At 35.9% G+C, this 26,566-nt stretch overlaps 1 protein-coding gene across 10 annotated transcripts in view; it reads right to left on the bottom strand.

Moving 5' to 3' along the window:
• Positions 1–26,566, bottom strand: part of CSNK1G3 (casein kinase 1 gamma 3) — a 116,187-nt gene that overhangs the window by 48,371 nt on the left and 41,250 nt on the right. For all 10 annotated transcript variants that reach the window (XM_027546990.1, XM_027546991.1, XM_027546989.1 and 7 more), the window contains exons 4-6: positions 22,803–22,872; positions 9,029–9,177; positions 6,968–7,202 (exon numbers count right to left, since the gene is read on the bottom strand). In XM_027546990.1, the coding sequence (XP_027402791.1) occupies positions 6,968–7,202; positions 9,029–9,177; positions 22,803–22,872 (454 nt within the window). The remainder of the gene's footprint in view (positions 1–6,967; positions 7,203–9,028; positions 9,178–22,802; positions 22,873–26,566) is intronic.

The raw sequence follows: 26,566 nt of genomic DNA, 5'->3' as shown, positions 1-26,566 counted from the left end.
TACTACAAGCCCAGTGTGTGTCAGTGCTTCATACAGATGATCTTTTAAAACTACAGCTATACTCAAAGTGTCAGTTATCCCCCAATAAAGAAATTAAGGCTCAGAATGATTGTGACTAGCTCAAACCTACGCAGAATTTCAGATCATGTGTCTGTACTTTTTTTCATTTCAGAAAACAAGGTTGCTGCTGCTAAATCGCTTCAGTCGTGTCCGACTCTGTGCAACCCCATAGATGGCAGCCCACCAGGCTCCCCCGTCCCTGGGATTCTCAAGGCAAGAACATTGGAGTGGGTTGCCATTTCCTTCTCCAATGCATGAAAGTGAAAAGTGAAAGTGAAGTCGCTCAGTCGTGTCCAACTCTTAGTGACCCCATGGACTGCAGCCTACCAGGCTCCTCCGCCCATGGGATTTTCCAGGCAAGAGTACTAGAGTGGGGTGCCATTGCCTTCTCCGAGAAAACAAGGTAGAGTCAATCAATTAATTAAACGCTTATTACAAATCTCTACAATGCTTTTCTATTTAAAAATTCTACTCATGCAACTCAACATTATTTTCCTCTTTTTAAAACTGACTTATTACCTAGCATTGTTTCCACTGCCACTGAATTTCTATTCAGTTTTCAACAGAAAAATACCACCCCAAAATATCAAAAGTCCCACTAAAAGGTAGGAAACCCTATAATATATCCACGTATATTTTTAAAAGTAAATTTATTACTGCATTTCCCTGCAAAAATAAAAAATGAGGCTAAAAACATGTTAGTTAAACTAAATACAAGCATGACAAGAGAGCTGAACAACAAAAATTCTCACCAAAGAAAGTTTATCCTTTATATGTAACCAAAATATAAAAACAAAAATCACTACAAGCAAATAAAGTTTCACTTTATATTTCCTTCTAAAAGGATTAAAGTTATTTTTCCTTGGCATCTCATAAAAAAAAAAAAAAAAACTCTTTCACAAGATTCACTGAGCTTATTCACATTTTTCAAAATCACATAACTGAGTTTCTTAGAAATGAAAACACAAACTCAAAAGAAAAAGAATAAGCATAATTATGCAAGACAATTCTCAGCAACAACCCACTAATTCAAATACCTTATCTAGAAATATCAAAAACTCAGAAAGAAAAAATATGTTTTCTGAGCAATGGAACTCAAAATATGCATAAATCTGATTCCTCAAAAAGTCCTCTTAAAAATCTAGTTATCTTAATTTAGATATAATTCCAATGAGTTTGGCTATCAGGTTACAAGAAGCAAAACAAAAGATGAGAAAGTGCTGCCAGCAGTAGCTGTACTATACACAGTAACAAAAAGTAATCAAAAATATAGTTGATGGGATAAAAACCTGTTTAAAAAAAAAACACTGCTTCAAGACCTACTGCATGGTAGTGGCTAAGGAACAGACAAATAGATCAACGAACAGAACAGAGAGCCCAGGAATAGACTCTCATTAACAGTCAACTGACCTTCAACAAAGAAGCAAAGGCAATACAACGGAGCAAAGACAAGTCTTTTTAACAAATGGTGCTAAGACAGCTGAACATTCATATGTAGAAAAATGAATCTAGACACAGAACTTACACTGTTCACTATTCAAATTAACTAAAATAGATAAGAGACCTAAACATGAAACACAAAGTTACAAAGTTCTTAGAAGATAACACAGGAGAAAATCTAGATGACCTTGGGTTTGGTGATGAGTTTTAAGATGTAATACTATAAGCACAATACATGAAAGAAATAACTGATAAACTGGACTTCATTAAAATTAAAACTTCTGCTCTACAAAAAATACCATCAAGAGAATAAAAAGATAAGCCATAGACTGGGAGAAAATATTTGCAAAAGACACATCTCATAAAAAACTGTTATCCAAAAGAGACAAACAACCCTTAAAATTCAACAATAAGAAAATAACCACATTGATTAAAATGGGCCAAAGACCTTAACAGACACCTCACCAAAGAAGATACACAGATGACAAATAAGCATATGAAAAGATGCTCCACATCACATGGCATCAGTAAATGCAAATTAAAACAAGATAACACTACAGACCTATTTGGTATAAATCCAGAACACTAACAATATCAAATGCTAGTGAGAATGCAGAGCAATAAGAATTCTCATTCATTGGTAGCTGGAATACAAAATGGTAGCCACTTTGGAAGACAATTTGGGGGTTTCTTACAAAACTAAACATACTCAAACCACATGTTGAAGCAACTGAGCTTTTTTATATTTACACAAAGGAGCTGAAAACCTTATGTCATACAAAAACTACACAAGGATGTGTACAGCAGTTTTAGTCATAATTGCTAAAACTTGAAAGCAATGAAGAGGTCCTTCAGTAGACGAATGGATAAATAATCTGTGTTATCTCCAATGGAAAATTATTCAATACTAAGTGAAATGAGTTATCAAGCCAAGAAAAAACATGAAGGAAATGTAACTACGTATTACTAAGTGAAAGAAGCCAATCTGAAAAGGTTACATACTGTATGATTCCAACTATATGGAATCTGGAAAAAGCAGAACTATGGAGACAGGAAAAAGACCAGTGGTTGTCAGGGGCTGGAGAGAGGAAGGGATTAAGTGAAGCATAGAGGATGCTTAGAAAGTGAAACTAACCTCTAGGATACTACAGGTAGATACATGTCATTATAAATTTGTCCAAACCCACATAATACACAACACCAAGAGTGAACCCCAAAGTAAACTACAGACTCTTGGCAATAACGATGCATCAGTGTGGATTCATCGACTATCAAAAACGTACCACTTTGGTGTGATCGTATTACAGTGAGCACATGCGGGGACAGGGTAAAAAGGAAACCTCTGTACTTTGTGCCTAATTTTGTTGTGAATTTAAAACTGCTCTAAAAATTAATGTTATTTTTTAAAAATACAGAACTATTTAAATGCACTTTTTCTAAACTTATTTAAATATACATCCTAACACTCTCCAAGTGGCCTTGAGGGTATCACTTTAGAACAACAATCATAAAAAAATTATGACACTGAAATATCAAGAAAACACCAATTAGGTTTATTATACTTTGTTTCAAAAAGCAAGGAATTGTGCAGTATAAACTGTTAAAATGTAACTGAAAAATGAAAACCTGAGCTTTTAACTGTTAAAAAGCTGTTTGGAGAGGCTTCAGGAGTAGGTCTCAGGATTTGGGGCAATTAGCTGGAAATTATACGCATCACATCACAGAATGAAAAAATTATCATTTTTATAACACCATAATTCTGTGATTGCTTCTCTCCCATTCTGAGCACTTTCCACTGAGGGAATTAAAATACCATTCTTCTTTGGAACACAGATTCTTCTTAACAATTACAAAGCAACTGGCAACTTATTCCTCAAATCCTAGTCTTTTTACTCATGAATACTCAATGACAGTTAAAAATAAAAGACAAGTTTATTTCAAGACACTTGCTAACGAGAAATACATAGTATTTACTTAATTTCAAATGACTCCAATAAGACAAAAAAGAAAAAAAGTAATCCAAAGAAAGATTATAAAATGAGGCTCAAAGCACTTGAGAAAAAAAAAGTCTTTAAAAACTATTAAAAAGAAGATACTTGATGAGATGCAATTAAAAATAATTCAACCTGATAGTACTAAAGAATGCGTCCATTAAAGCAAACCAAAGAAATCAACATTTGTCACGTGCAGCTTCATTGAGATTTCATCTTGATCAGTGACTGCCGCAAGTACAAGAAAAATATTATACAAATGAATCACCATATCTTCCTTCTAGACATAAATCTTCTAATTAAGATCAATAGACATACATACACCACAGAAATAAAGATACTAAATTCTATAATGTGATCTTAACACTATTCCTCCATATTATATTAAGGGACAACTTTTTCCCTTAGTTGGGAAGGTCACTTTTTCACTGTCCTTAATCTCTTCCTGATTCCTCACAAAGCCAAGTGCTCTAAACTCAAAACACCACTAACTATTGCCTGTTCACAGCCTCTCAAACATATAGAATGCTTTAACTCTAGCACTCAAACTCACTCTACATTAGCTCATTCTTAATTTAAGAAAAAGGAACTTATATAACCTGTCAAACAAATTTTCTATTTTTACCATCCATTCCAAAATTCTACATCAAAACTGAGAATAAGAGCTTTTACAAATGAGAGAAAGTAAGGTTTAAAGCTTTTGTTCTTTGCAGAACTTGCCAAATAAATAATTTTGTGTTTGCTTCCTGAAAGAAGAGTAAAAAAGAGATTATTACAATAGTTAAATGTCATTTCCCAAGCTCTGAAGGCTTTTCTAACAAGGAAAAACATATCAGACCACTTTGCCATTTCTACAAATAGAATCCTGTTACATTTACCATTGTTCAGATAAAGAACACCAGGCCAGAAGGAAGTCATGACTTCATGTCTCATAATAAAGCGAACCTTTGTTAGTTGTTATAAAATAGTCTTAACAACTACCATGAAATGAAAATTTCTCAGACACTGTTCATATAAACATAGATGTGCCTGGTTTTAACAGAAGACACAACCCTGAAAGCTGTATATCTACCCAAGCATGTTTTAAAATCTATCAGGAAAGTCTGTTATTAAAAGGCACTCACACAAATACCACCTGAAATATAAATACTACTGACTTTAAAAAAAAGGCAAAAACCTGAAAAAAAAAATATCAAGAGTCTACCAGCAGGTAAGCTGCCAGGGAAGATGCCATGTGCTATTTCGGCTGAGAGGCAGAAGCAGGGAACAACCGTGGATAGCAGACAGGTCTGGAGAGAATGGTTAAAGAAGAAGCGAAGACCTAAGCTAGAGGTTGGATTAGATGACTTCCAAGGCTCTGGACAAATTGTGATTGTATTTTAAGGAACATTGAGCAGTGATAGTGGATAAATACTGATCAATTTACATTCCTGTCTCTCCTCTCTGTGAGTAACATGGTAGATGTAAAATCTAAAAGCAGAAACTTAAGTTAAACCTGACCAAGGTTTAAGACTTAAGAATAAACTATTGTAAACACAACCTAGAACCAATTTTCTTCAGAAACACACAAAAGTAATCCAATGGGAAAGAATATCATAAAAAGAATACCTCAAGCCTATCTCACACCACACAAAAAATGAATTCTAGGTGGCATACAAAATATTCTCATTATTAAAGGGCAAAGATTCCTTAGGATTTAAAAAGTAGTAATCAGAAAAAATTGATAAATTAGACTTCATAAGTATTTACAACTTTTGTTCATCAATTGTCAACACTAGGAAAATGAATAGACAAGCCACAGATTAGAAGAAAATGTTCACAGGGCATACATTTGCCAAAAGACTCACATCCGGAATATATAAAGAACTCCTAAAAGTAAACAATGAAACAATGTGCACACCACAAAAGAAGATATGCAAATGGTCAATAAGCACATGAAAAGTGCTCACAACCATTAGTCACAGTAAAATAACATAGCACGACAGATATTCACTAGAATGGCTAGGATGGAAAAGACAGACAATACCAAATGTTGTCAAAAAGGTGAAACAAACAGAACTCCCACTTGCTGCTGGTAGAAATCAAAACAGACACACCTACACATATTTCCTAGTTTTATTATTTGTGTATGTTTATTATTCAATAAAAGGACCCAGGGCTGCTTAGAAAATGTTGTATCTAGGCTAGAGTAGAAAAGCTATAACATGAGCCTGGAACAACATGCTGCATAAGAAAGGAAAGAAGTTTTCCAAGAGTCATGAGAACATGCCAAAGAACAGCAGAGCCAGCATGACAGAGCAACCAGTAGCCAAATATGGGACAATCTGCACTTCAAAATAAATGATGATATAAATAATGATAGTAATGGACTATAATGCATCCAATTATATCAGAATCCATGAGTCCATGCTTATATAAGTTAACGAACAAGGGAAGAAGGAACAGCTTTTGCCTACGTTAGAATGTAAACTAGAATACATAAGGAATCAGAAAGGAGTCAGAAAATAATCTAGTGGGTATAAATTTGATGAGAAACAAACCTATTTACAAAATCTCAAAACTCACCTTAGAAAATGTTTTCTGAATACAAAGGGAAAATAAGAAACTGTTAAGTGGAGAAACTTAGCAGTCACTAGCCTAGGCAAGTGATCAAAGCCACTTGGAACCAGGTGACATCATGTCCCTTCTGACATGATGCACTGAGATCATATCACTTCTATAATATGTGTGCTTAAACTGCATACCCAAATATAATCATGAAGAAATAGGAGACGGCCTCAAATACAGGACATTTTACAAGACAGCCTGCGCTCCAAAAAATATCAAGGTCATGAACCATAAAGAAAGGCAAGGAACTGGCCCAGATGAAAAGAGACTAAAGAGATTAACGAAAAAAAAAGATGAAATATGTGATCCTGAACTGGAACTTGAACCAAGGGGAGAAAAAGCTGTAAGAAATTCTGTGCAGTTGATATTATTTTATCCTTTATACAAATAAGGGACCTTCTTTAAAAGGTTAAATAATAGTACAAAGTAAACAGTTACCTCTAAGGTATGTATTCTCAGTATTCAATGTATTAGCCAGGTTGCTGTCTCCCTGGCTAGCTGTATCAGAGAGCTAAAGTCTCAATCCAAAATCTTTATACACATTAAATTCAGTTAAAATTAAGTATTTTCTGACATTCTTTTAACAGAAATAATCAAATGGATCACCCTAAGTGTATCAAAGTTGAATATTTCAAGTTACCAAAAAAGAAAGATACAGTGAATATAAGGATATCTGTCATCCATTTATTTTAAACAAGTTACTTTAAAAGACTTATCAAATACAAATGAAAGTACACTCTAGATGAGATAAATAAAAATTACAATAGAAGCAACTGTAACCTGCAAAAACCGAACCATAATAAGAGATAAAAACTCACACTGTCAGCATACTGAGTTCAAACATCCATACTTACAAAAGGTACACATACCTTTCCCTAAATGTGTGTTTATGCTCATATATCTAGCTGTTCCTGTAAGGCTCTTGTGTTCTCTGTATGGTATGTGTTTCTTTGTTTCTGGATCAATATATTCCTTTGCCAAACCAAAATCTATAATATGAATAACTTGCTGGGTTTTGTTTCCCGGCCGGCCTATTAAGAAGTTCTCAGGTTTTACATCTCTGTATATCAAGTTCTTTGAATGGACATATTCCATGCGAGAAATCTTGATGCAAAAAAGAAAAAAAAAAAAAAGATAAATTTTATTTTAGGCTTGACTATCATAAAATAGGATGAGAGCAGCAAGACAATTTTCACAATAAAAACAACGTAAAGAAGGAAAAAAAACAAAAACAAAAACAGAAATTGTTTTATCCCCTTAAAAGCAACATGCTATCACTCCATAGTTTCTCAAAAACATGTTCAATTATGATTAAAAATCTCTGCTTTTTCTATTTTGGGCACTTATAAATGGAAGTGCTTGAATTTTATGAATTCCTTTCATATCAGGAAGACTGATTTGATCAAAACTTTCAGATGATGCCACCTTATACAATCAAACAGATTTACCAATACAAAATCTTAAAAGTATAAACAGATATATTTGGAAAACTGCAATTTATTTTTCCTTTTCAGTTCAATAATGGAAAAACTTTTACAATTACACTAAAGAAACTTAAGAGAGTCCAACTGTTAAAAACAGTTAACAGAGCACCCTTTGGTCGTATTTTTCTTTTTCATAACTTGTTTACTTTTCTTACATATTAAACATTTAAAAAGATACCGAAACTAGAAAACTTTGGAATACAACTCTAATAATAATATAATACATTTTTATTCCTTGCTTTACAGTTACTCAATATTCATTGTATAAACTGTCACAAAATAAAACATTACAGTTAAGTAAATAAAAGTGCTTCATTCAGTAATAATCATGGTCACAATACAACGTAAGTGAACCCAGTCACTCAAGCCATTTTAGTTTGTTAACAAATTTTGGGTCATATATATATATAACATTCTGTGACCTACACTTTTCATTAACAATGTGTTATGAGCATTTTTCAGGTCATGAAATATTCTTTTAATAAACACTTTTTAATGACTACATATTATCTTATCGTTATTAATAATTTATTCAACTAACATTTCTGTGCATCTGGGTTGTGTCCCACTTTATTATGGACATCTCTGGACAAAAAGCTTTAAGTACACCTGAATACTTCTACAGGGTAAATCTGCAGAAGTGAAAAAACCAACAGAGAAAAACAATTCTAAGACTTCTGCAAAATATACTTATTAATAACATTTGTTTAGAAACTTCCTTAAAAATTACCCTATAAGTTACTTCCCCACAGGCTCCCTGAAATTTAAATGATGTCTAAGACTCCCTCATTCGTTTGCTTCCTTTCCTAGGCCATTTTACATTAATTTACTGAGATTAAAAACCTGTGTTTCTGAGGGTTCTCTTCTCTAAGTTTCATTTTTTCCCCCCCATATGGTAGATCTTTTTTTAGTTTTATTGAGAAATCTCCATACTGTTTTCCACAGTGGCTATACCAATTTACATTACTACCATCAATGTTTGAGGATTCTCTTTTCTCTGTATCATCACCTATGTTTGCTATTTTCATTCTTTTTTAATTTATTGTTTTATTGAAGGATAATTGCTTTACAGAATTTCGTTCTTTTCTGTCAAACCTCAACATGAATCAGCCATAGGTATACATATATCTCCTCCCTTTTGAAGCTCCCTAAGCATTCATTTTTGACATGAAAAGAGTGCTGGAAACAACTTAATTCTCAAACTAAGCATTGTGATCTTAAAGCAGTAAGATACTAATTTTTTCATACAAAAAATTATATCTGAATCAGTTATTTTAAGCTACTTTCATCCTAACAAGACAATGATATGAAAAGTAGACATATTTTTTATTAGGTTGAATGCTGTGGATGACAATGTTGCAGAACTTTTAACTTTTAATGTAACTTAGTAACCAAACGGAACCATACAATTGTTCAAGCAGCTTCAAAACATCCTGCTTTACTTACCAGTTGGATAGCTATCATGAGAACCGTTTTAAGAGAAAATGTTCTGTCACACAAATCAAACAAATCTTCCAAACTAGGTCCCAGTAGTTCCAGCACCATAGCGTTGTATTTACCACAAGGGCCAAAATAGTAAACTTGAGGTATACCATCTAGGGGAAAGAAGAAGGACTTTAATAACTTCCTCATCTTAAATATCAAACTTTGTTTCCTAGAAAATCAATACACAATTTTTTAAACATTCTGTAGTTTTAAGAACTGTAGCAGGCATTTTACTTTTTCTGTACAAACTTTTCTTGACCCAGCCTCCTCCCTCGTGAACCACAGGGAGCCGGGGTCCACCTCTGCTCCACCTGCACCGCTGAACTACATTATAAACACCGCTTCACTGCTGGTCTCCACTTCACCACAGAAAGGAGCTGTGCATTTGAGCCTTATTATTTCCAGGGCCTACAGAAATGCCTGGCACACAGGAAAGCTCTTATTTGTACTGAAAAAAAGGAGCCACTGCACTCTTTGATAACCTTGTGGTAGGCATAATGTTAAGATCAACCCCAAGATTCCCATCCTCTGGTATACACATCCCTCTGGTGTATAATCCTTCTCCTCCAATTGTGGGCAAGATTCCCAGATTTTCCTCTAATCATTAGGCTGTATTATATGGCAAAGGTAACATAGTTAAGGCCCGTGTCACTGGAGTTTAACATCAAAAGGGAGATTATTCCGATGTGCCTGACCTAATCAGGCAAGACATTTAAAAAAGCCATTCTAGAAGTCAGAAATATTCAAAAGCAGCAGAGCAGTTCTGTTAACGTTAAAAAAAAACTACCATGTTGCACAAGATGGCCACATGCCAGAGAATGGTGGGCAGGCTCTAGGAACTGAGAGCTTCATCCCACAGCCCTGAAAAAGTCAATTTTGAAAATACCAATGAACCTGTAAGAGGACTCTGAGCCTCAGAAAAGACTGCAGTCCAGGCTTACACCTTGATCTAAACCTAGAAAGACTCTCAAAAAAGGACAAAGCTAAACTATGCCTGTACTCCATAGAAACTGGGAGAAGACAATAAAGTCTAATATCACTAATTACTAAATAATTCATTATGAAAGAACACAAAATAATACAAACTCCAAATATAAAGCCTACATGCACAGAAATCAAATGTACTTTACTTTTACTTTTTCATGTATTTTTTTTAATTTATTTGTTTTTAACTGGAGGATAACTGCTTTACAATATTGTACTGGTTTCTGCCATACATCAACATGAATCAGATACAGATATACATTATGTCCTTTCCCTCTTGAACCTCTCTCATATACTTCATTTTTAGAACTAAGACTCCCAAAAAATTAACATATAATAGGTGATCATTTTATTTTAATACTGCATCTATCTATTTGTTTTGAGGAAATGAACAACTTCCATCTTAAATGCCTCAGTTTTACTTACAAGTGTTTTCTGTTTTGTGTAATGACTTTGGAAGGGAAAAATCTTTCTAAAATATACTAAAACCTTCCCCCATTCTTTTAAAATAAAGAGCATGAGGAATGCAATTTCACTCTTACTGTTTATTCTATCATTTTGCATAGTTAGTACTGCATGGCAAAATAAAACACTGGACTGGAAGCCAAGATAATTAGGCTCTTAGTCTGTCTTAATACTAACTATTCAATCTCTCAAGTAGACTTCAGTTTATCTATAATATCAATAGTTTAGAAAAGACCAATTTTTCCTGAAATGTGAACAAACGTAAGGGAGGTGTTAGGACAGCTGAAGATAGGAAGGTAACAAAATATAGTCATGATAGGCACAGAGGAAGGAGACACAGTCAAACTTCATACATGGTCCCCTCCTCAAAAACAGAGATTCTCATACACTCCCATGGGTAAAGATACACTCCCATACATACGCATACACTATGTGTATGTATCATCACCCTGCACCACACACCAGACACACACACACATTTTCCCCTGCCAAAAGAATCATTATAGCATGAGTTAAGGTTGGTTGAATGGGAGGATGTGGAACCACAGACACAGAGGATCCGAAACATGTATGTGGAGGGCCGACCATGAGTTACATGTGGATTTTTCACTGTGCAGAGGGTCACTGTCCCTAACTCCTGTTTTTCAAGTGTCAGTTCAACACTGCTTAATTCCAAAGAGCTCCAAAATGAAGCTCATGGTTAATAAGAATAGAAGTAAGGCTATACAACTTTGAATATTAGGGAGAGCATGAGAAATACTTTAGTCAGTTACAGTTAATACTTGGATTAAATAAATGTGGCCTAAATCTTTTTCCAATTCAAGTTTTTCTTTGTCATCCCTGAATCGTTTTTGTTGTTGTTGTTATTAAAAGTTTCAAGTGTGAAGCATTATAATTTGACATCTGTACAGGCATTCCTTGTTTTGTTGCACTTCACCAGTATTTTTTTTTTTTTTATTACAAATTGGAAGTTTGGGGCATCCCTACAAAGAGCAAGTCTTTGGCGCCCTTTCTCTAACAGCATCTGCTCACTTCATGTCTTTGTGTCACATTTGGACAATTTTCACAGTATTTCTGACTTTTCCGAATGGGAGCTTCCCTTGTAGCTCAGTTCGTAAAGAATCTGCCTGTAATGCAGGAGACCCAGGTTCGATTCCTAGATCGGGAAGATCTCCTAGAGAAGCAAATGGCAACCCACTCCAGTATTCTCTCCTGGAGAATCTCATGGACGGAGGAGCCTGGCAGGCTACAGTCCATGGGGTCACAAGAGTCAGACACGACTTAGCAATTAAACCACCACCTTAGGATGAGTTCTTACTAGAGTCACTCATACCATATTTGAGTTATATCTACCCATATGATGTGTAAAAAAGACAAAAGGCTCAGAAATAGTGGATAAGAGACTCATTAATGTTTATTCTAACTCTGACATACAGCTTTTACTATGCTATATACATTAAGAGCCTAGTGATACAATTAAGATTTATCAATAGCTCTTAGTTACTAACTTTTAAAAAATATTTCTATGATGTTTTCTCCTGCCTCTGTGCCACTGAAAAGTATTTTTATGTTCTTAATCTAGCAATCTCTAATAACCCATTTCCTGTTGCTTCTAGCCATAAAGATGCTCAACGAACTCAGGAGGAGAATGGATTAACATAGAGACAGAAATATAGGAAAGTACCAAATAAATTATAACTGAATTAAAAACATATATATACTAGAGGAGTTCAGTGGTAGACTGGATGTGGTCAAAGACTGAATCAGTGAGCTGCAAGACAAAACAGCTGAACTTATCTAGACCGAGAAGCAAAATGAATCAAAAAACGTGGAATTAACTTAAGAAACCACTGAGACAGCATAAAGCAAAATAACATTTGCATTACATAGATCCCAGAAGGAGAGAGAGAAAAAGGGCCCGAAAAATCATCTGAAGAAATATAGCTAAAAATTTCTCTAATCTGTGGAAGGAAACAAGACATCCAGGTCCAGGAATTCCAGAGAGTTCCAATAAAGATTAACTCTAACAAACATACACCAAGACATGTCATAATTAAAATGATATAAGTTAAGGATAAAGAGAGAGTCCTAAAAACAAGAGAAAACCAACTTATTACCTACAAAGTAAATCCCATAAAATAATCAGATTTTTCAGTAGAAACTTTACAGGCCAAGAGTAAGTGGCATAACATATTCAGAGTGCTACAAAGGAAAAAACTTTCAACCAAAAATTCTCCATCTAGCAAGTATATCATTCAGAATTGAAGAAAGGATAAAGAGTTTCCCAGATAAACACAAGCTTAAAGAGGTTCATCACAACTAAACTGGCCCTATAAGAAATATTGAAGAGGTTTCTTAAACTGAAAAGAAAAAGAACTAAATAAGAAAACATACACAAGTAAAAAATATTATTGGAAAAGAGGTAGTGTATCAATCACCTATAAAGCAAACATGATAGTTTAAAGACAAAAAGTAGCAAATTTAAATTAAATTCCAATAACAACGGCTGCATTAAGAGACAATATATGTCATTAAAAGCATAAAACATTGAGAAAAACCTTATTTTGTTAGATAAAGCTTTGGAATTTAAGATGCTACCAGTTTAAAACAGGCTACTACTTACATAAACAGTTCTATGTGAATCTCATAACAACCACTGGGAAAAAAACTTGAAGTAAATACACAGAAGAAAATGGAAAGAAATGTAAATATAACACTGAAGAAAACTACCAAAACACAAAGAAAGAGGAAAAGAGAAGAAAGGAACAGAGAGGAACTACAAAACCACGAGGAAAAAATTAACAAACTGACAGTAAGTACGTATTTATCAAGAACTACTTCAAATGTATATGGACTAGAACAGCCAATTAAAAGACACTGAGGGACTGTTTGAATTTAAAGAGGAAAATAAAAAAAGACCTATCTACATGCTGTCTACACAAGACTCACTTCAGGAGGAAGGATACACACAGTCTGAAAGTGAAGAAATTGAAAAAATTTCAATGCAGACATAAATGAAAAGAAAGTTGGACTAGCTACACTCATATCCCCTGGAGAAGGAAATGGCAACCCACTCCAGTATTTTTGCCTGGAGAATCTCATGGACAGAGGAGCCTGGTAGGCAACAGTCCATGGGGTCTCAAAGAGTCGGACACGACTGAGCGACTTCACTCACTCTTCACTCACACTCATATCAGAGAAAGAAGATTTTAAAACAAAGACTATAAAAGACAAAGAAGAGCAAACATAACGATAAAGATGTCAATCCAGGAAAAAGGTAAAACATTTATAAATGTATATGCATCTAGTAGAGGAGGACTAAGATATACAACTCAAATATTAACAAACCTAAAGGAGAAATTGAAAGCAAACAATAATAGCAGAGGACTTTACCACCCTACTTACATCAATGGATAGATCACCCAGAAAAAAATAATCAGAAAGAAGACAAATTTAAATCATGTATTAGATTCCATGGATTTAATATATAGAGTATTCCATCCAAAAACACCAAAATATACATTCTTTTCAAGTGCACACAAAACATTCTCCAAGACAGATCAGATATTAGGTCACAAAGTCTCAGAATAAATTCAGAAAAGCTGATATCATATCAAGCATATTCTCCAACCACAATTCTATGAAACTAAATATCAACCACAAAGCACAAAATCATAGAAATTAATAAACAACATGTACAAAACAACCAATAGGTCAATGAAGAAATGAAAAAATACCTAGAAACAAGTGAAAGCAGAGTAACAACATACCAAAATCCATGGGATGCAGCAAAAGCAGTTCAAAGAAGAAAGTCCATAGCAATACAGGCCTACCTCAAGAAGCAAGAAAAATCCAAAATAAATAATATAACTTTACACCTAAAGGAAACAAAAAGAATAAATGAAGCTCAAAATTAGAAGAAGGAAATAATAAAGATATGAGGGGAAATAAATGAAAGACATTTAAAAAACAATAGAAAAGATAATGAAACAAGAGCTAGTTCTTTAAACAGATAAAATTGGCAAATCCTTGGTTAGACTAATCTTAAAAAAAAGAGGACTCAAACAAAATCAAACTGTAAGAGGAGAAATTACAAATGATACAACAGAAATACAAAAAATTATGAAACCACTATGAACCAATATTCAATATCAATAAATTAGACAACTTAGAAAAGAATGAAGAATTCCTAGAAACATACAAGCTCCCAAGACTGAATCATGAAGAAACAGAAAATATGAATAGAATAACTACTAGTAAGGAGACGGAAAGATTAATCAAAAAGCTCCCAGCAAACTCAAGTCTAGGATCAGATGGCTTTCATCGATAAATTATTCAAAACATTCAAAAAGATTTAATACCAACTCTTCTCAAATTCTTCCCAAAAATTGAAGAGGAAGAAAACCTTCCAAACACATCTCATGAAGACACCATTACTCTGATACCAAAACCAAACAATGACCCCCATTAAAAAAAATAAGAGGCCAATATCCTTGATAAGGGCTCCCCCGGTGGCACAGTGGTAAAGAATCCACCTGCCAATGCAGGAGCCACAGGAGACTTGGGTTTGATCCCTGGGTCAGGAAGACCCTCTGGAGTAAGAAATGGCAACCCACTCCAGTATTCTTGCCTGGAAAATTCAATGGACAGAGGAGCCTGACGAACTACAGTCCATGGGGTCACAAAGAGTTGGACACACTCAGCGACTGAGCACACACATCCCTGATGAACAAAGCTGCAAAAATCCTCAACATTAGCAAACCAAATCCAGTAATACATTAAAAGAATCATCCATCATGATCAAGTGGGATTAATTTCAGGGATGCAAGAACATTTAACATCTGCAAGTCAATCAACATGATATATTATATTAACAAAATGAAGGATAAAAACACATGATTATCTCAACAGACTCAGAAAAAGCATTTGACAAAATTCAATTTATGAATTTGAAAAATTCATTTATGATAAAAAAAATGGGCAGAGGATCTGAATAGGTATTTTTCTAAAGACACAGTAAGAGGCACATGAAAAGATGTTCAACATCACTAATTATGAGGGAAATGCAACCAAAACCACAATGAAAGATCACCTCACACCTGTCAGAATGGCTATTATCAACAAGAAAAAAAATAACAAATGCTGGAGAGGATGTGGATAAAGGGAACCCTTGTACACTATTGGTGGGACTGAAAATTGGTGCAGTCATATGGGAAATAGCATTGAGATTCCTCAAAAACTTAAGAACAGAACTACCATCTGACCCAGCTATTTTCACGTCTAGGTATTATCCAAAGAACACAACACAATGTGAAAAGACACAAGAACCCCTAAATACTGCAGCATTATTTACAATGGCCAAGAAACAGAAATAACCTAAGTGTTCATGGATGCATGAATGGATAAAGAAGATGTGGTACACATACATGAAGGCATACTACTCCACCACAAAAAAAGAATGAAATCCTGCCATTTGTGACAACATGGATGGACACTGAAAGTTTTATGCTAAGTGAAATAAGTTAAGCAAACAAGACAAATACCACAAAAAGTTACTCATGTGTGGGATCTAAAAAAAAACAAAATGAATGAATACACAAAATAAATAAAAAAACAAACTCAGTTCTAACAAACTCATTAGAATCAAATTCTAACCTAATGTAGAAATTAGATTAGTGTTACCAGAGGGAAAGGGAGTTGGGGGAATGAGTGAAATGGGTAAGGGGAGTCAGCTGTACAGTGATGGACGGTAAATAGAAATGTGGTGACGATCACTTTGTAGTGTGTACAGGCATACTTAGGACATATTCTGGGTTCAGTTCCAGACCACTGCAATAACGGGAAAATCAAAATAAATGTAAACAGAATTTTTTGGTTTCATGGTGCATATAGAAGTTATATTTACACTATACTGAAGTCTATTAAGTATGCTGTAGCATTATGTCTAAAAACACAATGTACATCAGATCAGATCAGATCAGTCGCTCAGTCGTGTCCAACTCTTTGCGACCCCATGAATCATAGCACGCCAGGCCTCCCTGTCCATCACCAAGTCCCGGAGTTCACTCAGACTCACATCCATTGAGTCAGTGATGCCATCCAGCCATCTCATCCTCTGTCGTCCCCTTCTCCTCCTGCCCCCAATCCCTCCCAGCATCAGGGTCTTTTCCAATGAATCAACTCTTCGCATGAGGTGGCCAAAGTACTGGAGTTTCAGCTTCAGCATCATTCCTTCCAAAGAAATCCCAGGGCCGATCCCCGTCAGAATGGACTGGTTGGATCTCCTTGCAGTCCAAGGGACTCTCAAGAGTCTTCTCCAACACCACAGTTCAAAAGCATCAATTCTACAGCTTAAAAACCCTTTATGGGTAAAAAATGCTAACCATCATCTGACCCTTCAGCAAGCTGTGACAGTAACATCAAAGATCACTGTACATAGTTCACCAGAACAAACATAATAATAATGGAAAACTCTAATGGTGGTGGTTTAGTCGGTCAGTCAGGTCCGACTCTTGAGACCCCCATTGACTGTAGCCTGCCAGGCTTCTCTGTCCATGAGATTCTCCAGGAAAGAATACTGAGTGGGCTGCTATTTCCTTCTCCAGGGGATCTTCCCGACACAGGAATCGAACCCAGGTCTCCTGCATTACAGGCAGATTTTTCACCAACTGAGCTACAAGGAAACTCCCATTCAGAAAAGTCAGAAATACTGTGAAAATTGTCCAAATGTGACACAAAGACATGAAGTGAGCAGATGCTGTTAGAGAAAGGGTGCCAAGGACTTGCTCTTTGTAGGGATGCCACAAACTTCCAATTTGTAATTAAAAAAAAAAAAAAAAATACTGGTGAAGCACAACAAAACAAGGAATGCCTGTACAGATGTCAAATTATAATGCTTCACACTTGAAACTTTTAATAACAACAACAACAACAAAAAAAGATTCAGGGATGACAAAGAAAAACTTGAATTGGAAAAAGATTTAGGCCACATTTATTTAATCCAAGTATTAACTGACTAAGTATATCTCAAACACTGTCCCTAATATTCAAAGTTATATAGCCTTACTTCTATTCTTATTAACCATGAGCTTCATTTTGGAGCTCCTTGGAATTAAGCAAAGTAGAACTGACCCTTGAAAAACACAGGAGTTAGGGGCACTGACCCCACTGCACAAAAACCCACATATAACTCATAGTCGGCCCTCCATATACATGTTTTGGATCCTCTGTGTCTGTGGTTCCACATCCTCACATTCAACCAACCTTACATCATGTAGTATTGTAGTGAAATTGTTAGTCATTCAGTCTTGTCTGACTCTTTGTGACCCCATGGGCTACAGCCTGTCAGGCTCCTCCGTCCATGGAGTTCTCCAGGCAGTAATACTGGAGTGGGTAGCCATTCCCTTCTCCAGGGGTCTTCCAGACCCAGGCATGTAACCTGGGTCTCTTGCATTGCAGGCAGATTCTTTACTGTCTGAGCCACCAGGGAAGCCCACCTGGGAAGTAGTACTTACTACTGAAAAAAATCCATGTATAAGTGGACCCACACTGTTCAAGGGTCAACTGTATAGTGTTCAGACTCTGTCATCATATAATTTTGCCTTCCTCTCCCTTCCCGCCATACCTCCCATCCTAAGGCCCAGATTTACTCTGTCTTGCCATTTTGTTCTAAGGCTGCATTTCAAAGTTTTCTACCCTAGTTCTGCTATCCAAATCACCAACTTTTCTTTTTTTCCCAACCTTTAAGTCTCCCCTCTTCAAACGTGTCTATTAAGCATAACTCAAAATTCTTAACTATTCACATAAAATTTCTGAATTGAAAAGACGTATACGTAAGTGAATTCATATAAGCCAACTCATTGTTGGCAGTTGTACATGTACATTCAAGCAAGGTATACACGTAATATATCTGGCTTTCTAAAATAATACTGAGAAAGAGATCAATAAAGGAACAAGTAAGAACTGCTTCCATTTTCTTCAAAACTTCCTTCCTTTAATGGTTTCAAAGAGTCTCAAAAATATTTATCTCTACCTTATCCAGATGGCTAAATTCCATAAAAAGCATTACATTTCATTGAGTAAATTAAATATTTAGTCTCCAATATGAATAGAAATACCTCAGCTTTACCATTCAACATAATTTTACCTTAAAATGACTCAGCACAGATCTCTGGTGAAAAAAAAAAAAATGATCTAACTCTAAATAACTCTTTGAAATACATATTGCTTCATGAGTCAATGAATGCAAAAACTTCTTACATAACTACTAATGTAATAGATAATGTATTTCAACACAAATTCTGTCATTGAAGTACAGGATCAGAGTTAGATATCTTTTTAAAATCAAGAGTACAAAGCAAGCACTGTAAAAACCAAACTAAAATTCCATTTCCCAGGTCATGGCTGGGCAGTTTTCTAACAATGAGCAAACAAATCAAACTGCTATGAATTGGGAAGAGCTGCAACTAATAAACAAGGGATACGGAGTACCCGAAACAAGCACCAAACAAAACAACACGACCACAGCAATATGAATATGATACGCAAGACCAGAGGAGAGGCGAGGCACAGGAGGGCAAGAAAAGACAGGCTCTGGGGAGATGGTTGAGAACAGAGAGTAATGAGGCTTTAAGTTACTAGCTGTGTCTCTTGATCAAAGTTTTTTGGCTACTAAAAAGCATGAACACGATCCAACTCAATGGGCAAAAGCAAGCTTTTGTATTTGTTTTTGTATCCAGTGAACTTTCAACTATATAACTTAAGAGTCTACCCAATTTCAATTGTTCTAAATGCATTTTTGATACTACTACAAAAAGTCATTGATTGTAGGCTGACAAGTTACTCTGATAACTTCTAACATCACTAATTTTCAGTGATGCTTATTAGCATCCCCAACACTGGAGACAAGTATATTTTTTCCCAAGAAACGCTCAAGAGTGGGTAAGAATACAAAATTCACACACTACATGAAAGTACAATTGTACCATCTCTCTCCCAAAATAAATTTACCACTTCATTTTATATTTCAGCATTTCACTTATGTGATAAAACACCATCAATTAAGCCACAAAATAACATATGGAGATCCTACACTCTTGATACTGCTTGGTACTTCAGTTCCTTATAGGTGGGCAACGGTTAAGCATGTTATTGAAAGAATCATTGTCATGATGTTTCTTTCCATTTTCAGGTCCACTATTGTTCATGTACGAAGGATTAGAACAGAAGTAGTGGTAAAGAACCCATCTGCCAATGCAGGAGACATAAGAGACATGGGTTCGATCCCTGGGTCGGGAAGATCCCCTGGAGGAGGACATGGCAACCCACTCCAGTATTTCTGCCTGGAGAATCCCCATGGACAGAGGAGCCTGGAGGGCTACAGTCCACAGGGTTGCACAGAGTCAGACATGACTGAAGCAACTTAGAACGCATGCACATCAATATTAACATTCTTATCACGAAGTTTAAACTCTACAGATCTGATCAAGAAAAACTGAAATCTGATTAGAAAAACTAACTACAGAATTAGCACATAGGTTATGTTCTTTTCCAAGGAAATTTTTTGCTTTCAGGCATTCTTAACTTTTAGCACAAATGTTTATACTCCTAGCTCAGCAGTTCTCAACACATGGTCCCCAGCACCCAATCTTCCTTCTTCTGGTAACACCTCAGTTTCCCATGAGACACGGGAATATCTCCCTATTCCCAGCCCCTGGATTTCAGGTAGTATCTGAGATGAGCACAAGATGCAAGTCTGGGTGATCAAATTCACAGTGATTAAATCACTAGATACGAAATAAGTATGATTCAGTCCTAGAACTTTTATTTTTTTGGTGCTATAACTTTTCTCCCCAAAGTTTAAACTTTTACCCAATTAACAACGCTGTGGTAATTTCAGGTGAACAGTGAAGGGACTCAGTCATATGCATATATGCATCCATTCTCTCCCAAACCCCCATCCATCCAGGTTGGCACATAACACCGAGCAGAGTTCCATGTGCTATACAGTAGGTCTTTGTTGGTTATCCGTTTTAAATACAGCAGCATGCACATGACCTTCCTAAAATCCCTAACTATCCCTCCCTCCCCACTTCAGGAAACCCTTACAATCAGTTCTAGAACTTTTGCTGAAATTTTTAGTTAAGAGATACTTTTATAAGTGCTAAGCTAGGCTGTTGGTAAGCTTCTCTGTCATTTCATAAGAAGGGCCAGAGAACAAAGCTTACACATATGCTTATACACAGAGAGACACACACAAACAGCATACAGACAAATTAAAGAATGTCTCTGGTGACAGTATTGCAATGTCTTATAAACAAGTCTTTTCCCTGAATTCACAGTACGTGGTCAATAAACTCCTTTTTTCCCCCCACTTAGCTTCTTAGGGCTTTCTGTCACTTACTGCTGCTGCTAAGTCACTTCAGTCGTGTCCGACTCCGTGTGACCCCCATAGATGGCAGCCCACCAGGCTCCCCCATCCCTGGGATTCTTCAGGCAAGAACACTGGAGTGGGTTGCCATTTCCTTCTCCAATGCATGAAAGTGAAAGTGAAGTCGCTCAGTTGTATCCGACTCCTAGCAACCCCATGGACTGCAGCCTACCAGGCTCCCCCATCCATGGGATTCTCCAGGCAAGAGTACTGGAGTGGGGTCACTTACTAGTCCTAACTAATATGTATAGTTTCACATATAATTAATTGTATCCCCTTATCATTTAAATCTCAATTGTCAGTGATAATTTTGATAAGTCCTGGAGGACTGTCTGTATCAGACTCAAACACGCACTATAGAAAGATTATAATGATAAAACCATTATTACAAAATGTCAACTTAGTGTCCCCACAATGATGACTCATTTGGAAAGCATGCTCTAAGGAAAAAGAAAAGAATGCAAAATTGATAATGTATTAAGAAATGTACAGCTCTACCAAGCAGAAGGTAAACATGAGCTTACAAAAAGACACATGAAAAAATTCCATTCTATTGAACCTGGGAAAACAAAATACCCTTACTTGGTAAGACACTGTACATATAAAAATCATTACAGTTAGTAGAACAGAAATGAAAAGTGGAGCTGAGAGAAACGTTAACATAAAGTAAATACAACGTAAAATAGGAAATTTTCTCGTTAGTTTTTTTCCAATGGAACAAAATATCCATTCTCACTTAGAGTTTATGTAAAACTATACTGGTATTAATTTCTTACAGCCACTGTAATTACTACACATTTGTGGCTTAAAATAACAGAAATTTATTTTCTCACAGTTCTGGAGGCCAAAAAATTTGAAATCAGTTCCAACAGGCTGAATCAAAAAGGTTCTACGGGACAATCCTACACCAGGATTTCAAGATTCCTTGGCTTATTGGCCGTATCACTCCAATCTTGGCCTCAGTAGCCACTAGGCCTTCTCTTCCGTTACGTAAATCGTTCCTCTGACTCTCTTTTACTGTGCATTTGGGGCCACCCAGATAACCCATGTGCTGTAGTCCAGGGGGTCGCAAAGAGTCCGACACAACTGAACAACTGAACTGAAGTGAGATAACCCAAAATAATCTTTAATCTCAAGATCCTTAACTTACTCATACCGGCAAAGTCTTTGCTATAAGGTCACATTTATAGATTCTAGGGCCTGTGATATGGATATCTTTTAAGGGGCCATTTTTCAGCCTACTATTATGTCCTAAGTCATTTCAGTAACTATCAGTTCAGTTCACTTCAGTTCAGTCGCTTAGTCATGTCCGACTCTGCGACCCCCATGAATCGCAGCACGCCAGGCCTCCCTGTCCATCACCAACTCCCGGAGTTCACTCAAACTCATGTCCATCAAGTCAGTGATGCCATCCAGCCATCTCATCCTCTGTTGTCCCCTTCTCCACCTGCCCCCAATCCCTCCCAGCATCAGAGTCTTTTCCAATGAGTCAACTCTTCGCATGAGGTGGCCAAAGTACTGGAGTTTCAGCTGTAGCATCATTCCTTCCAAAGAAATCCCAGAACTGATCTCCTTCTATCACCAAAAAGGCTAAGAGTCTGGAAACTATATGAACTTTATATTCCCCAATTAAATTTTTTCACAATGTTCTCTATTTCTATTGGTAGCAACACAAAAAGCTCTAAAAATGGCATATTTAAAATAAAAAGGAAGACTCTAGTAAGAAAATAACCTACTAAGCATAGCCTTAAGAAGTATTACTTTTAACTAAATTTAACATAGTATTCCTTGAAACTTAGAGTTACTATCATGACAATTCATTTTATTACAAATTTAAAAATTAATATAAGACTTTACCTCCAGATCCTAACTGCTTGTAGAATCTGTATTCCAAATGTAGCTGTGGTGCTCTGGATTTCATGGGCTCCTGTTTAAAAAAAAAAGCAACAATAAAAAATATACAAGTTATTAAAGTGTCACTAGGCCCCAGTTATTACAAATGTTACAAATCTTGATGTCAGCTCTTATATAGTGTAACACTCTATTAGGTATCCTTGTCTCCCTAAGGTTAAATCCAGATAATAATCAACTTTAAGTACAATGTAAAATATATTAATGCCATAAACATATACAAGGTTAAGTGGCTATTACAGAAGCATTAGGGAAGTCTATGTTTGACTCTTTGACCCTGAAGAAAAGTATACTGTTAACATTCTTGACTAAGGCAATGATGGCCCTGATTCTACTTCTGTTCCCAGGAATTACTGTGCCCTGTACATTATATATTTCTGATGGAAAGGTTCTGGGTTAAAGTGACATTACAGAAAAGTAAAAAAGAACAACGATGGAAATGGGAAAATTTTGACAGTAGCAACAACACATTTTTAAAAATTTTAGGTGGAGTACAGCTTACAGTAAAACACACAATTTCTAAATATTAGGCTCATACGAGGAACTGAAAAGCCTCTTGATGAAAGTGAAAGGGGAGAGTGAAAAAGTTGGCTTAAAGCTCAACATTCAGAAAACGAAGATCATGGCATCCGATCCCATCACTTAATGAGAAATAGATGGGGAAACAGTGGAAACAGTGTCAGACTTTATTTTTCTGGGCTTCAAAATCACTGCAGATGGTGACTGCAGCCATGAAATTAAAAGACGCTTACTCCTTGGAAGGAAAGTTATGACCAACCTACATAGCATATTCAAAAGCAGAGACATTACTTTGCCAACAAAGGTTCGTCTAGTCAAGGCTATGGTTTTTCCAGTGGTCATGTATGGATGTGAGAGTTGGACTATAAAGCTGAGTGCTGAAGAATTGATGCTTTTGAACTGTGGTGTTGGAGAAGACTCTTGAGAGTCCCTTGGACTGCAAGGAGATCCAACCGGTCCATTCCGAAGGAAATCAGCCCTGGGATTTCTTTGGAAGGAATGATGCTAAGCTGAAACTCCAGTACTTTGGCCACCTCATGCGAAGACTTGACTCATTGGAAAAGACTCTGATGCTGGGAGGAATTGAGGGCAGGAGGAGAAGGGGACAACAGAGGATGAGATGGCTGGATGGCATCACTGACTCAATGGACGTGAGTCTGAGTGAACTCAGGGAGTTGGTGATGGACAGGGAGGCCTGGCGTGCTGCGATTCATGGGGTCACAAAGAGTCAGACATGACTGAGCAACTGAACTGAACTGAACTGAGTTTTGTAAACTGCAACCACTAGCTCAAAAAGCCTTTAGCGCTTTTCTATCACCCTTCTCTCAGACTTCTATCATCTTTTGATTTGTTTTGTCTGTTGCTGGATTTCATGCAAATGAGATTGTATGATATATGTCTTATATGTATGTATCTGACTTTTCATTCAACATGTTTTTGAGATTTATACCTACACAGACAAACACACACACACACTCATAGAACATAAACAGAAGCAAAGTAGATTTAAGATATAAATGTGTAGGAAACAAAACTATAACAGAGCAATAACACAGGAAAACTGAACAAGATCCAACAGGAAAGTATATAACAAGCTAACAAAATTTAAACAAAACCAACAAAACTTCAAGAAGTACAAAAAAACAAAAATAACCAAAATTTAAAACCAATCCGTCAACACACTAACACAACAGCAAAAAGAATTTGGAAACTGGGAGACAGAAAAATACCTAAAGAATGAGAAAATTTTGTGGAATGCATCTACATAAATTATACAAATGCATTATGCAGGAAGAAAAACAGAAAACACAGAAAAAAGATTAAAGAGCTGGACAATACAATGAGGACTAATATGCATTTGATAAGGAAAAGAGAAAGAAAAGTGAGCAGAGGCAACAACTGAAGAAATAAATGCGAGAACTGATGAAAGACAACAAACCAGAGAGTCAAGAGGAATGTGAATCCCAGAGTAACTAAAAAGAAATTTATACTTGACATATCATAATGAAAGAGCCAACGACAAAGACTTCAAATAAGGAAGCTGTAAAATCCCAGTGGAACAGTTATAATCATAAAGATTATTATAAGAGAAAACAATCAACTTAGTTCTTGAGAGGCAGGATGGCAGGGTAAAGGCAGAGGCTGGGTGTGAATCAGAAATTCACTACTTGCTAGACTTACTTAATCTTTTTGTACTTTTCAGTTCCCTTGTTTACAAAAGACACATAAAATATTTTCTCATTTTATTTCTATACACATATATATGACTTAAAACAGCCCCTTCCATACAGTGGAATTCCTTAGTTAACTATATTAAAGTATATAACCATAAGATATAATAAAAAGATACCCAAGTAGACAATCACAAGTAAAATACATAATTCACTCAATCACTATATTCCCTAGGTAAAAACAGAAACCCAGATCTATCTACTCTCTAATTTAGCAGAGTCACTTCAGCTTGATTCCAATACTTTACTAGCACTAAAATTTTATTGTGCCACCATACAAGAAAAGTCACCTCACCATAGGATGAATTTTTCATTATTCATGAATGACAGGTTATTATGTAACTATAAACAAGGTGCATAATAACCTGTCATTTGTTGTATGGCAGGAGGCAGGAGGAGAAGGGGGTGATAGAGGATGAATGGTTGGATGGCATCACCAACTCAGTGGACACGAGTTTGAGCAAGCTTCGGGAGTTGGTGATGGACAGGGAAGCCTGGCATGCAACAGTCCATGGAGTCGCAAAGAGTCAGGATTGAGCGACTGAACTGAACTGAACAAACAAGATATGAGAGTGGTGGCTGAGATCAAGTTAACAAATTAACCTGAAGCAAACTATCAATAGGAACCAGGGTAACATTAAATAACTGTGTAAACCTTTATATGGGATATATAACAAAACTGAAATTAGTCACTAAAGTTTGCTCTCTGAATGAACACCACTGTCATCAAATAACGACTTTGTACCAAGGTACAAAAATAAGAGAGTACTGAAGGTATACAGATACAACATTTTTCAAGTGGTTACTTTTAAGGCAGGTTCTGAACAAAATCATGAGGTTTTGTATAAACAGAGACAATAGATACAAACAGACAAACATATAAGATAGAAAAAATATAAAAGGACATTTTATATATATGTATATACATATAATACACATATAAATACATAAATACACACACATGAAAATATTTAGGAAACTAAATACCAACCATGGCTTAACAGTTTATATGAAAAATTTTTTATCTTGCCAATACACCTTTGGATGAATCTGAGGCAAGTATAACTCTATACCATACTTCAACCTCAAAATGCCACATATAGATATAAAAATACTTCCAGTTCTTCCAAAGAATATTGAATAACAACATTATTATATGTAGTTCTGATCACTGTGCTTTAATAAGGGACAAATCAAGGCAGAAAAATAATGTCAAAAAACAAAAGAAGAAAAAAAAAAAATAAGGGGACTTCCCCATTGGCTCAGTGGTAAAGAATCCACCTGCCAATGCAGGGGACGTGGGTTCGATCCCTTGTCTGGGAAGATCCCACATAGTGTGGAGCAACTAAGCCCACGCACCGCAACAAAAAGGCTGTGCTCTGGAGCCTGGGAACCACAACTCCTGAGCCCACACCCCACAGCTACTTAAGCCTGCTTGTCTAGAGCTCATGCTCTGCAACA

The sequence above is a fragment of the Bos indicus x Bos taurus genome, chromosome 7 (genome assembly GCF_003369695.1).
Source record: "Bos indicus x Bos taurus breed Angus x Brahman F1 hybrid chromosome 7, Bos_hybrid_MaternalHap_v2.0, whole genome shotgun sequence".
NCBI classification, from domain to species: domain Eukaryota; kingdom Metazoa; phylum Chordata; class Mammalia; order Artiodactyla; family Bovidae; genus Bos; species Bos indicus x Bos taurus.
This window is presented reverse-complemented; position numbering and strand designations above follow the sequence as displayed.